Source organism: Gouania willdenowi, chromosome 22 (genome assembly GCF_900634775.1).
Source record: "Gouania willdenowi chromosome 22, fGouWil2.1, whole genome shotgun sequence".
Classification (NCBI taxonomy): domain Eukaryota; kingdom Metazoa; phylum Chordata; class Actinopteri; order Blenniiformes; family Gobiesocidae; genus Gouania; species Gouania willdenowi.
In genome coordinates, this window is record NC_041065.1 from 13,820,080 (window position 1) to 13,833,756 (window position 13,677).

General features: G+C 38.5%; 1 protein-coding gene across 4 annotated transcripts in view; it reads right to left on the reverse strand.

Annotated features, from left to right (window-relative positions):
• The window catches only part of fermt2 (FERM domain containing kindlin 2), a 49,515-nt gene that overhangs the window by 15,127 nt on the left and 20,711 nt on the right, over positions 1-13,677 (reverse strand). For 2 of the 4 annotated variants that reach the window (XM_028437730.1, XM_028437729.1), the window contains exons 4-6: positions 7,009-7,137; positions 3,039-3,071; positions 83-308 (exon numbers count right to left, since the gene is read on the reverse strand). In XM_028437730.1, the coding sequence (XP_028293531.1) occupies positions 83-308; positions 3,039-3,071; positions 7,009-7,137 (388 nt within the window). The remainder of the gene's footprint in view (positions 1-82; positions 309-3,038; positions 3,072-7,008; positions 7,138-13,677) is intronic. The other 2 variants (XM_028437732.1, XM_028437731.1) reach the window with 1 other exon arrangement.

The window sequence follows — 13,677 nt, forward strand, 5'->3', positions numbered from 1 at the left end:
GTTATTTATCTTCCCAAACACTCAAAAGCTGCATTTTACAATTGTAGATCCATAACTGCTGACCATGTGTGTGTTCTCTCACCCCTGATTGATTTTGGCTTTGTCCAGCAGAGACTGGTGCTTGTAGAGCTTTGCCAAAATGTCTGGCGAGGAGATGGGCTGGCTGACGGCGAGAATGCCCGGATTGCCCTCAGACAGCGGGCTGTCGCCAAACCAGGCAGATGTTGGTGACAGGGGGCTGCCATCCCTGGAGTCGTAGGTGGGGGTCATGGTCTTACTGTACAAGCCTGGACTTGAATAGATGCTCCCTGAAACAACATGGCTATTAATTAGTCTGTGATCTAAAGACAATTATGTAAAGAAAAAAGAAAAGAACTCTGGTCACAATTATTGGTAAACGATCCAGATTTTATAAGTAGGTTATTAGCATCTGCCTCATTGTTTTTCCTGATCATGTACTTACATTTTAGTTTAAAAATCTGCACCCTGCTATTCATAGTTTATTAATTAATGAAGTATACAATACAAGTACAAGATATCTGAATATTAAGGCTCCTACTAAGGTACAACAACAAACAGGATTGGAGTCAAAGACATTTTTCAATTATAATTACATTTTCACTTATGATTACGGTGACCGGCATTTTTTTCCAGTTAAATTCCAATTATTATTTCTCCCCTGAAAGACAATTTCGTTCTCAATTACAAAAGTTAAATTACAATATTACTAATTTATTTATATAGCTCTCAAAAACAGCCCACACAGGACCAAAGTGCTTTACTAATGATCTCATGTAATTTGTATTTTGGTCTACCGCGTATGCTTGTCGTTTATAGGCCTGTTGTGATGATTGTATGTGTGTATGGTGTCGTTTTAGCACCTTTACGTTTACATTTAAGTGCATTGATTAAAATATCTTAAGTAAAACCCCAACTAGGGACAATAGTTGGAATTTAGCAATCACTATAAACTATGTAAAATTGTATTATCCCAATTTAAATAAACGCACCAACACAGAATAGAATTTTATTGGCAATTACAATATCAAAGTCAATTATCTAAACTCAATTAGAATTACAATGGCAAAAGATTATTTTTAATTGCAATTCTGATTACACCATACTTATAACTGACCCCAACCCTGGCTACAAATACAAAAAAGGCCACAAAAAAACAAAACGCTCACGTTTCCCCTTGTCTAGTCACACACACACATGCACACACGGCAGCGGGGGTGTTCCACAAAAGGACCAAACGATGCTCATCAGGGTAACATTTCAGAGCCAATTCTTAGTGTGCTAATGTGCTAAGTTGCTAACTAACGAGTAGTCAATATCTGTATTTACGTTCCCGTGTCAGCTGAAGCAACAGCAGTGGGTAGCTGGCTGGCCAATCCAGGTATTAGTAGTTTAGCAAAAGGAACTATAGAGCATCACCATGATTGCTCTTCAGATATTCACCTGTTTATGTTATTTACGTAGCTAACTGCTCAGTAGACAAAACATTTGTGCTAATCGGTTCAAATTTCTTTACACAAAAATCCACACATTCTAAAGTAATAGAGTTTTTGAAACGGCATCATGCATTTCCAACACAGCCACATCAACTAGTAGGGAAGGGAACCGTTTGATTACCATTTACACAAGTTAGTACTGGCAACAGTCACTCATTTCCTGTGTTCTTTGTAGAAGAGCACATGGATCAGCATGCCCACAATACACACAACAAACTTTATTAGAAAACTTGCAGCGTTTAACTGTACGAAATGACCTCTGGCACAATTTGCTGAATAAAGAAGAGGAAGTGCTTAGAGCTGGGAGGAATTATAGCATGACTATGCGAAAATAAACCCACAAAACAAATAATTGGTCAGAAACAATTCAGTGACCCGTCTACATATTTTTCAATTCAATTTTTCCTCATTGGATTATGGCTTCAAACAAACACTTTTTTGCATTTCCTGTTGGATAACCACGAGTAGTATTTTTGGCCACATTCCCTTTCATTTGCACTCTCCCTCTGTAGGTCAAGTAGCAACCCTAACTCAACTGCTAAATTCCTTCTGAAATCAGGAAGTGAGCTCTGTTTGTGTTTGTGTGTGCATGTGTATGTGTTTGTGTGCTAAGGTCATGAGAATATATTGCAGGCTTGGGCCACCTATTCCCTTTGGGAGGGGGTTGGACTTTTCTCCACTGGTTCTCCCTTGCTGCTCAGGTTATCAGGTCAGAGCAAGTACTCCCATCTTACACAAGGTCCCAGGAAGTATGTCAAAACTCCAGAGAAATCTGCTAACAGTCTATTAAAACACAACAAGACCTCCTCCATCCTGTTTACTGTCTCTTAATACTGGTGAAAAAAGAAGCATAAAGAATGTTAACTGCAGTTTACTCCCTTATGCTCCCATTGTGGGGATTCAAAGAGGGCTTCAATGCTAAAAAGAGTCATCAATAGCCAAATAATAAGTAACATTTTCGTTTGTCAAACTTAACTCAAACTCTGTTATTTGTGTGTATTTTATAGGTTTTTCTCTCATTTAGTGTGTCTGTTGTCATTTTGCGTGTTACGAGTAATAAGTGTTTTCTCTCAGTGTGTGTGTGTGTGTTTTTTTTGTTGCCATTTTGTGAGTTGCTGGTAATATTAAGAATGATTATCATTTTTAACTAAAATAAACATTATAAAATCCCATATTTTTAATGCTTTAATTTGATTTGTTAATTTTCCTTGGTCTCTCTCTCAAGTACTCCCTGCAGTGCCATCGCATACCACCATTTGAGAAACACTGGTCTAAAGTGCAGCTGATTTTACCAAACAGTCTTCCACCATCAGTGGGCACACACAGAAAAGCAAGTTTTTAAGTGATTCGAAATTTAATGTCACGGGACTTCCCGAGTCATCTGACTTCCTCAGGAGGACCAGTCAGGTGACACGTCTGCTAGATTCACCCAAGGTTACACATGGCATGTACTTTACACATTCCAGCTGAGGGGGTGAGGAAGCAGTGCTGAAAAGAAAAGGACAAAGGAAGAGGAAAGCTTACCTTTGACAGGTCCGATGTATATTATCTCTGACGCTAAGGATGGGAAAAGGCGAGAGAAAAGAAAAGGAAGGAAAAAGAAGAAGGAAGGAACAGGGAGATGACAAAACAAGGTAAAGTAGACAGATTTTGGATGCTTGAAAGCCAACATGGACAGAAGGAAACAAGAAAAGTACAAGTTGAGGAATACAAGACTGAGGGGTTTCCATCCACTCTGCCAACTGCTAACGTCTGAGGGGATGACTCAGTGTGCCCTCTTTTCTGAGGAAGAGAGAACGCCCTGGTATGACCAGTGATCTATCATTACAATCACCCAATCATAACTGACCAGCACAGTATGACTGATGAGAAGACCAGGCAAGGCGTTGGTCAACATGACTCAACCCTGTGTCTAAAAGCTGCAAGGAAAATGCCTACATTTAGAAATCACAGAAGCTAAATATTAGAATATTACATTTTACCAACAAAGGCCAGCTAAGTTGAACACAATGTAGAACAGATCTAACATGCAATAGATCTTAATTCTTATCTTATTGTATATTTGTTTGAAAGTTGAAACATTTAGTTTAATAATAAATATGGACTTCAACCAAGTCCGTCTGTATTTCATAAAAAAAACATGCGATAATACCACATTTTTGGTTTTACAACTTCACAAGATGTAGGATTAAAGCTGCAGTATGTAAGTTGTGGCATAATTTGGTAGTGAATCTACTCCTTCTCCTGACACTGTAAATTAGCTATAGAAATCTAGGAGCGTGACGCTGGACTTCAGCCAATCAGAGATCTTTCTACAAACAGAGTGCTCTATGAGCTGTTTTGGGCGTTACTAGTGGCTGCTCAAGCTGCTCCTCAAAAGTCTATGCTTGTTCACGATCTCAGCGGCAGTGCAGCAGAAGTCCCCATTGCAGCTTTTGACACAGCGGTTACACGGCAAAGAAAGAGTGAAAAGGAAGACCGAGATGGAGAGGCAACAGAATAAAGGCACAAACGTGTCCGGGTGGAACAGACTCCGCGAAGGTCCCTCTGACTCTCTGTATGCGGCGGACTGCACGTGATCCGCTTTCAGTTCATGCGCAGTCTGCGCTACATACCAAGTCAGAGGGAGAGTGAGAACAGACAGAATAAATCGCCTGTAAACCTAAGAGAAACATTAACTAAAGTGGAAAGAACAGACGCAATTAATTTGCAGTCTGGATGTGGAGTGTTTGTCTTCTCTGGTCAGCTGGGATCGGCTGCAGCATGGCTGTCCTCACAGCAGTGAGTGATACATGCTTTCATGTCTCTAAAACATCAGAATACTCTCCAATAACACAAGATAAAGTCCCTACATTTGTCACTAGTCACTATGAAGAAAACAGTTGCAAAATGTTCCACAGTGTGCGCATGCACGCAAGAGTTCACCAGATGACCGGTGAGTTTAGTTCAGGAGGGGTGGGGGGAGTGTGGAGCGTCTCACGATTCTACATACTGCAGCTTTAACTCCACTACACCAAGTGCAGCCAAACGAACAAAACTATGTTTTACGTAAGTACAGTATTATTTATTATTTCAAGACACAGTGGTGCAAGCAAAACCGAGTCGAGCAATTGTTTTAACAAAATCACTTGTACATAAACGGCTATTTAAAAATACTACAACACTGTGTAGAGTCAAAAGTTAAAATTCAGCAGGTTGATTTGAAAAGTGTCTATTAATAGGTTTATTTAATTGAAACAGCAAACCCGATCAGTTCAGATGACATTGACAGTTAGATTCAGTTTTATATGTTATGTTTAACTCAAAAAATGTCAAGCATTTAAAAACAAATGTTTTGGATTTAAACCTCAATACCTTTTAGCTGACTAAGACTAGACTAAGACAAATGAAAGAATAAATTGATCAAAACTGTCTAAAAATAAAGGAAAATGTTCCTTAGGACTGATGGTATATCATATCAAGTTACACAAGTACTTTTATTAGACTGAATCCTCTAAAGATGTAGTCGACTTAAATCCTTTTGAATTCAGTCGAGTGAAACCAGAGGAAATCGAAATACGATTATGATGGCTAAAAAAAAAAAAAAAATTTAATTATTTTGTCAAAAGTATGAAACCAAGAAAAAATATAGTCTAAATTAATACTGAGGGCAACATATCTGATCAAAAGATGAGCAGGAAGTAGACGACACTGGCTCTGATTACATCTGTGTAAAAGCATTTAGATTTCTATCAGGAGACCTGGACTGAGAAGCCTGTTTTTCTGCATGAGGAGGGACAGCATAGCATCTCACCACTTGGCCATAAAACAGTTTCTTAACGCAGCATGTGATCTGACAGGCAGGTGTGCGCGCACAAACTTGGCGTGTGCATACAAATAAATGGGTGACAGTAAACAGATTCTGAACATTCCTGATTAAACTTTATTTCTGTGCTCCGTCTTATTGCATGACGGTATCCACCAATAGGGAATGAAATATAACTAGACCCTTAAAATGCAAATGCGATGACATAAGACTGGGTGTGCTGATGATATAATGTTGGATAGAAATCAATTATGAGCTGTAACTTTCACATGCAAGCAGAACATCTTTTTAGTATGGAAGAGGATTAGGGCCAGTTTTGATGGACAAAATATTTTCGGGCAAATGAAGAATAAAGTCGAAATGTCAAGATTAAAGTTGAAATTTTGAGATTAAAATTTAAATATTATGCTGAGATTAAAGTTTAAAAGATGAGATTAAAGTCTAAATGTTAAAAATGACCTCAAAACACAATATTATCATAAAATGAAGTAAAATCTACGGAAACTGAGAAGGGCCAATTCACCATATGACAACAAACAGCAAATTGTGGCCGTCTACAAAATGCTGTGTATCGATGAATGTGCTAAACCTATAGTTCAAAGTTGGGTTTAATAACAAAGAGATAATTAAACCAGTCAAGTTTGGAAGAGGTGGAGCATTCAGTCCCATCTGTGGCTATTGAGGAGCTACGGAAACAGATTAGGGCCAGTTTTGATTGGGACTGTTGTCGTACATGGTGAATTGGCCCTCGTCCGCTTCCGTAGATTTGATTTAATTAGCAAACATTTGACTTTTATTATGATATTGTTTTTAGAGTTTATTTTTAGAAAATTCGACTTCAATCTCGACATATTTCAACTTTGTTCTCGAAATTTCAACTTTAATTTCAACATTTCGACTTTATTCTAAAATGTTAAAATTATTTTCTTCATCCAAGTGTTCCCGAATCTGCTTCTGTATTTTAGGGATTGTTAAAGCATGGAGAAAATATTAGGATTCAGTTATTTGTGAGATTTCAGGTCTCCTTTGATCCACATGCAAATAGCTACAGTTGAGCTAATGAAGCCAAGAACAGACTGAGATAAAAACCAGAGGACACCATACACAAAGGGTCCCATTCTTCAACTGCTCCCCAATCTGTTTCATGGAGCTTTCACTTAGAAGGTTTTAACTCTTCACTCACTTGCTGCTGGAGGGAGGAGGGCACAATTTCACTACACTTGTATAGCCTGCATGGAGTTTAAAATGGCAGCGTGACCAACTATGTGTGGAATCCCAACCATTCTTAGTCTTCCCTGCCAACGAGTTGGGAGTCATGGCTGTAGATCTCATGCAGGCCTGAATCTCATATTCATATTTGGTCAATAGAAGAAGCAAAGTGGAGCAATTTGGAGTCTTTTGTGGCTTTGTGAACCGCAATTACTATCACTAAAAGAAGCAAAGTGCTAGAAATGCATAGTGGGAGCCAGTCAAACCAACCATTTAACCTTCTGCCAGCAAGAAGAGAAAGTATTACATAAATCTACAAATGAAATACAAATGTCTGAGCATCACTTGGTTAAAGGAATCCATATTCCTCTCATTAACAGCATAAAAAGAGTACAAATAATTAAAAGTAAAAAGAATGTGATGTTCCTTCTTTTAAAATGAGTAAAAACAGATGTGGAGAATTCTATATGTACAGCTCACCTGATCCCGGGGTTAACAGAGGACCCTCCAGCTCCAGATCATCCTCCTCGGTTTCTTCCAACTTTTTCTTCTTTTTCTTCAGATCACGGGGCTTGCGCAGTAATGACAACTCCTCGGGGTGCCTGATGTCTACAGAGAAAGACAATAAGATTGTTGACCAAAGCAAACCACAATAAAAGATAGCCAGAGTTTGTATTTATCAAAATGATTCAAAAAAACACGTAGCAATAGGATAAAGGCTGTTAAAAAAAGATGGCCAGAGGAAATGGGTAAGATTGCAGACTGTTCACATTAGGGTTGGAAAATTGTAAATCCCCATTCTCAGGGCCCCATCAAGTCTTACTCTGACTGAAAAATCTCACAATTGAGACAAGTAGACACTCTCTCTCCCCCTCAAAGATTTTCCTCCCCGACTGTTTATACATTCATGGTGATAAATACAGCGGCAGGACAGGTTTAACCACAGCAGAAGAAATGTTTTCCTTGACAACAACAGGGATTAACAACCATGTAACTGCATGTGTGCAAATAAAAGGTATGCATGTACAATCTGTGGCACTGTGAATATAATGACTAAAGCAGAGCAGCTTCCATTCCCCATGCTGCTTCGTTCTCCCTCCCTTCAGCTTGAGGGCCAGGGAACCATCACTCAGCAGTAGGAGTCGGGTTTTAGGATTGGCCAGGGATGGTTCTGATGTAAAGAGCTGAGGCAGCCAGAATCTGTCAGGGCCTGGATAGATGGTGTGAGCTGAGACGCACAAAGCAAACACATCTGGACCCCCAGTTGGATTTGATTTGCACTTGGAACATTTGTAAATCAAGAGAAAAAATGAAGTTGGGGCATTGCTGAGTTTTGCGAGAATACCTATTTCTTCTCATATTTCAAACATCCAAACATTTTTCAAGATTTGCTTAAATTAATGTCCCTATTTCAAATCAAAGACAAGAACAAACTTTCCAGAGGTGTCACAAACACCACAAGTAGACGATCCAGGGATAGTCAGGCCTTGGTGAAAAAGCTTGTTTGGTTTGTGTAACTAAAGCAAAAGCATTCCAGAAGTTTAAAGAACTAGCAGATGGAAGTAAATGCTCCCTCTCGCCCAGCTAGCAGCAGTGGAGCACAGGTCCTGTGCCCTTATACAGCCATGCAGGCTTGAGCCCTGCTGAGCTATGCAAGGCCAACACACACAGCCGAGCATGTAGCAAGCTGTGTGTACGTGGCTGGGGGCTGTCACATTGTGAAGATATGCAGAAGCATGTGGTATTTTACTACAGTGTCATCAAAAAGAAAAAGAACCTACTGTCAACACTCGGAACCATTGAGGCCCATTTATGCTTAAAAGTTAAATTTGGATGCTGCTGCAGCCTTCCCTCTTTCACTCCGTTTATCTAGTCTACGTGTCTGCGCAAATTCAGAGAGGTTAAGGACATGAGGCGAATAGAGCAGGACCAATAAAATCATTGTTGGCAGTGTGACTCACTTTTGGTGGTTCTCATTATTTAAAGCTGCTGGAGACGATGAATTTCTATCAAATAGAAACTCATCGATCAATAAATTGATGACCCTTTGCTCGAATAAAGATGTGTATGGTTGAAATTACCACTTGAAAGTTTGTTTTCATCTCCACTGCAAACACTCGGCTTATAGACATTGTCAAAAGAGTTCACGCATTGAGTTGTGGGATGTGGAGTCCCGTAGACGGATCCAGAGAAGTTTTCTTACTGTGATTTCTTGCATTTGCCTCTAAAAACTCTGCCAAAGTGACTTCTCAACACTTTTTTGGTGTTATCACAGACTGAAAGTTGCAGCAAAACAATGGTGGATGTTTATTTTTAGGTGATATTGCCTCAATAATGCCGGGAACAAACCAGAACAAAAATGGTGTAAAGCACATCACCATGCTCCTTGTCTGGCAAAGAAACAAGAAGTCAATGGAAGAATAAAGTAAAAACATTTCTCTGCATCCATCTACAGGACTCCACATACCACAATGCAATGCGCAAAACTTTGACAACAATGTCAGCAAGAGTGTGTTTACAATGAAGATTAAAATCAACCTTTTCTTTTTTCCAAGCAAATTACCTTTTGTGATGATTTTGTTGATTTGAGCACATTTTTTTCTCTTTATCTGATAAATATTTTTCTTCTCCAGCAGCTTTAAAAGAAATAAACGCTAAAGCTGAATATTTGTCAGTTTTCTCTTATACTTATGAGGTCCATAATTCCTATTCCTTACACATTTGCTTAGTTTTTGTTTCCTCATTGCCCCAGAAGATGTTGCCTCGCACAAATAACTTTGAACTATCCCAAATGGAGTAAAGGTTTACCATACACAACAATAGAGGAGGTATGTGGACACAGTGGTGAAGAGATCAGTTGAAAGTAATGCATTTTTGTACATGAGCGGCGTATAAAAATCTCAATTGGCAGTGATATGGACAAAACATGTCCAACAACAAAAATAGTTGATAGGAAATATAAATCAAAAAGATAAAATATCCTTATTCCATGTACCAGAGACATCATGGAGATACAGACTTCATTGGACTAGAGTCAAATCGAGAAAATCTGAATAAGTCAAAGTAAATCTTTACGACATGTCTCATTATTTCTGACCTCGACCTTTTCTCTTACATGTTGAGATGCATTTGATGGAAATAACTTAGATATAATGCTTTTCTGGGTATTGCTCTGACATTTAACACATGGGGCTACAAATGGGAAGGGGTTGGTGAGTAATGGGCAATGTCCTTACAAAGATCGGTTTGACTTCTTTTTGCAGAAATGACAACCACATAGTAACATTTAATCCCTCAAGCCTGCACAGCGGTGGCGGGATCCAGGCCTGGTGCCAAAAACAGAGAGGTTGACAGGCAGCCAGCTGAGCTCGCAGGACCTATTCCTTGGAACAGATGATTCACTGCAGTGAGCAAGGCCAGTCGGGAAAGAATCACAAACACCGTCACACACTAATTTTACAGCACTAAATTTGATCATATAAACACATGGACACCCTACAAGGACAAAAAAGTGCATACTTCTCAATTCTCTGGGTTGCAATCTTTAAGAATACAATGGTAACAGCTTTTAGTGGAAAGAAAAACTAAAAGAATGTGTAAAACTACTGTAGAATCATTATTAGGAAAAAAGATTGGGTAATTGCGTTTTCATCGTTAGCAAGCATAACTCCTATTGTGTATACTGGTCTCTTTACGTTGAGTTATTCATGAAAAAAGGTATTAACTGGGCCTGAATGCTTGAGGTGAAAAAACAAAGTATCTCTTTAAACCTCAAACTCAAGATTAAATCAATACATAGTGCTCACTATAAAAGGGGGTTTCTTGTCCTAAAGAACCACTATCTTTATGGCTTAGAACCCTCACTGATGCTATATAAGGGATCAACACACCTGAGATTGGGGTTTGTTGGCGCAGGTTGCCTACAGTAAGTGGAACAGTGGCTCTCTTGGACCAGGAATAAGAAACCTTGCTCTAAAATAATAACTTATTTTAGAAGTAGGAGACAAGGCTAAACCCCAGGGCTGCTTTGTTTTGACAACAGCAGCTAGCACAGTTGAACCCTGTCAAGTAGCACACAAATTCATTGACCTTAACTTTGCTGGACTAAAACAGCAAAGAAACACAAGGATTTTCTAGAGGACAAATCCCCCAAACCCAACACTTGAGGATTAAAGCCCTGCATTGCTGCTCTGTTGCCATTGGTGTGCGATAGTGCGCGTGAATGGGTGGGAGCGACTAACAATGTAAAGCTCTTTAAAACCACTCAAGTGGAGATTAAAAGGACTCTTAATTAAAAAGTCCATTAATTTTATGTATTCTCAGTGCTTATTGGCTCATTTCCCATTCATTTTAAAGCAACACGCCACCCTTCACATGCATGCACTTTAGGTCTAAAGCTGAATAATAAAAACCTCTTTGGAGTCATTTATACTTTTAGCTTTCAAATAGACCCATCATCCCTTTAAATGTGGGCGTCTTCATTTTGGGGATTTAAGCCAATCAGCATTTGCATATCATATTGACATCACGTGCACTACTCTTCGTATTTTTGGTCCCAGTGTTACTTTATAGTGAAACAGCATTTCAATCTGACGTTTTAGTGCTTAGTGTGTCCAGTTCCTTGGATGTTACGTTATTTTTAAAAACCAGAGCCAGACCGATCAATTGGGCCGATTTTAGCACTCACTAATTAACAAGATCAGTCAATGGTCCGGCCAATGATTTGGACTAGCTATAAGTAACTGATATATTAACTTTTTTGCTGCATGGAGATTCTGTGGCTCTGTGCTTTGCTTTCTGCTTTACAAGCTGCCACTTTTGAATCCACAGTAATGATTACAAAATTACTGGGAGAAGTGCACAAGTTCACGGTTTACATTTTGCTTTTTTTTTTATTTATCCATTTGAAGAACTTTAAAAAAAAAAAAATTGTTTTATATTGTATTCCAGAAATACAGTTCGCACAAGTTTTTATTTTCTTATTAGCCAGTAGCTAACACCATTGGGGGGAGTTAAGCTAAGTTCGGCCTGGCAGAAATCACAACAAGACTAAGTTAACTAACAGCAGCTAGTTATCCTGACTCGATAAAGGTTTTCTTAGCGAGGTGAAGAGCGTAAGAACTGAAGGATGACTGTGATGGGTTCACGTATATACAGTATGTGCAAGCGGGGCTTCACATATGTCATCACAGATCATCTGCCCTAAAGGCATGATTAGAGGGATCTTCATTCAGACACGCCGGGCACGATATCCCATACTATACATGTTGTACCGCGTTCCTCTCTTTCAGAAAACAGAAGTTATATTCATAACTTTTTGTTTTCCTTTTCTTGTTTATCAGTGGATTTACAGTCCTTACGTTGACAATGTTGGTAATTAAAATTCCTTATTTTAATTTAGTAGTTCTTTGCTTCTTTAATCATATTTTGGGTATTAAAGAAATTTTTATTCATGTTCAGTATATACTCTGTGTATATCGATGTACTTATTTAATATATTGGCTGTTAGTAAAGGCTTGATCAAGTGGTGTTACTCAAACAGAGAACAACAGTTAACAATTGAAGTTCACTTCAGTTATTTTTTACTGTCAGTATATGGTGGGAACAACTGAAGGCGGGGACAAAAACAAAAAAAAAAATTATCGAAGCACTTATATGTGAGATTTTAGATGCAGTCTGATCAAATCCGATATTTGTTTTCTGGCTGATATCGGACAAATATCCGATATCAATATCAGATCAGGACACCCCTAATATCGACCAATATATTGGTAATTGGCAGATAAATAGGCTATCGACTTTTCAAGAGTACCAATATCGGTATCGGCATTGGCCCTAAAACTCCATATCGATTGGACATAAATGAGACAGATTTTGATGTTACACTTACGAGTGAAAGAGAAATCACACTTTAAAAATGCTGGTTGGTGCAGTATTTGGATTCCAATATCAGCCAGCTTACAGATCCACACCTTACTTCCAATAAACAAGGAAGACACCTTAAAACGGCTAAGTCTACACTACGATCAGATGCCTTTAGCCTCATTAAACCAGTTGCAGTTACTGTACGTGATTGGCGCACTTTCTTGAGTAATCACATACATCCCAGTTTTTCACAGTGTTTTTTTTACGCAGCTTCTACCGTATTTTTCGGACTATAAGACGCACTTAAAATCCTTTAATTTTCTCAAAAATCAACAGTGCGCCTTATAATCAGGTGCGCCTTATATATGAAATTAACTACTGTGCTTCAACATACTGAACTGAAAAAGTGAGTGTATTGTTCTGTGTTTTATGTGTTAAACCTGAACAATGTTGAGAGTTATTGTTAATGAGCTGAATAAAGTTTGACTTATCTGACTTTTATTTCGCTTAATGCGTCTTAATAATAATAATAATAATAACAAACCGGTGCGCCTTATAGTCCGGTGCGCCTTATGAATGAAAATAGACCCAGTCAGACCCATTCACTGATAGTGCGCCTTATAATCCGGTGCGCCTTATAGTCCGAAAAATACGGTACATTGCCTAATTCCGACAAACAAAAGTTACATATAATAGTCTTTTAAATGAGCCATCTATCATTTGGGTTCAGTATTCCTTTTAAGAGTCAGAAAAATACCAACACATTTGAGTCCTTTATTCATCCTTTGACTCATTCTCTTATCTAACAGCTGGTTCGATATATTCCAGTCAAAATCTTCCCACAAATGGTAGCTTGCAAAGAGTTACCCACTACAATGAAAAGTGGAACGGCCTGACTCTTGTTAGGTAAGCAGAGAAAAACAACTTGCTTTTTGCTCTACTTTATGCTTCTGGGTCCGCAATCATGTGTTAGTCACTAGGGAAGTGTACATTTCTCTAAAGAACAGTGCATGGTGTCTTTTCAGAGAAAGTATGCACATTTTTCAGTGTTGGAGGTGAGTCAAGTTAGTTCAGGTTGTTTAGTTTATCAATCCATGGTGCAAAGAAATGTGCAAAAAGAAAAAAAAAGAAAGAATCCAGCTGAGTGATTAACTACAGATCTTCAAACTCTGAAAACAAAAAGGTTGAGCATTCACACAAAGTAGGCAATAAAAGAATCAAGTTGAGCTTGATAATCATTTGTGTATGTTATAGGGAATATATGACATTACAAATACAAAAATG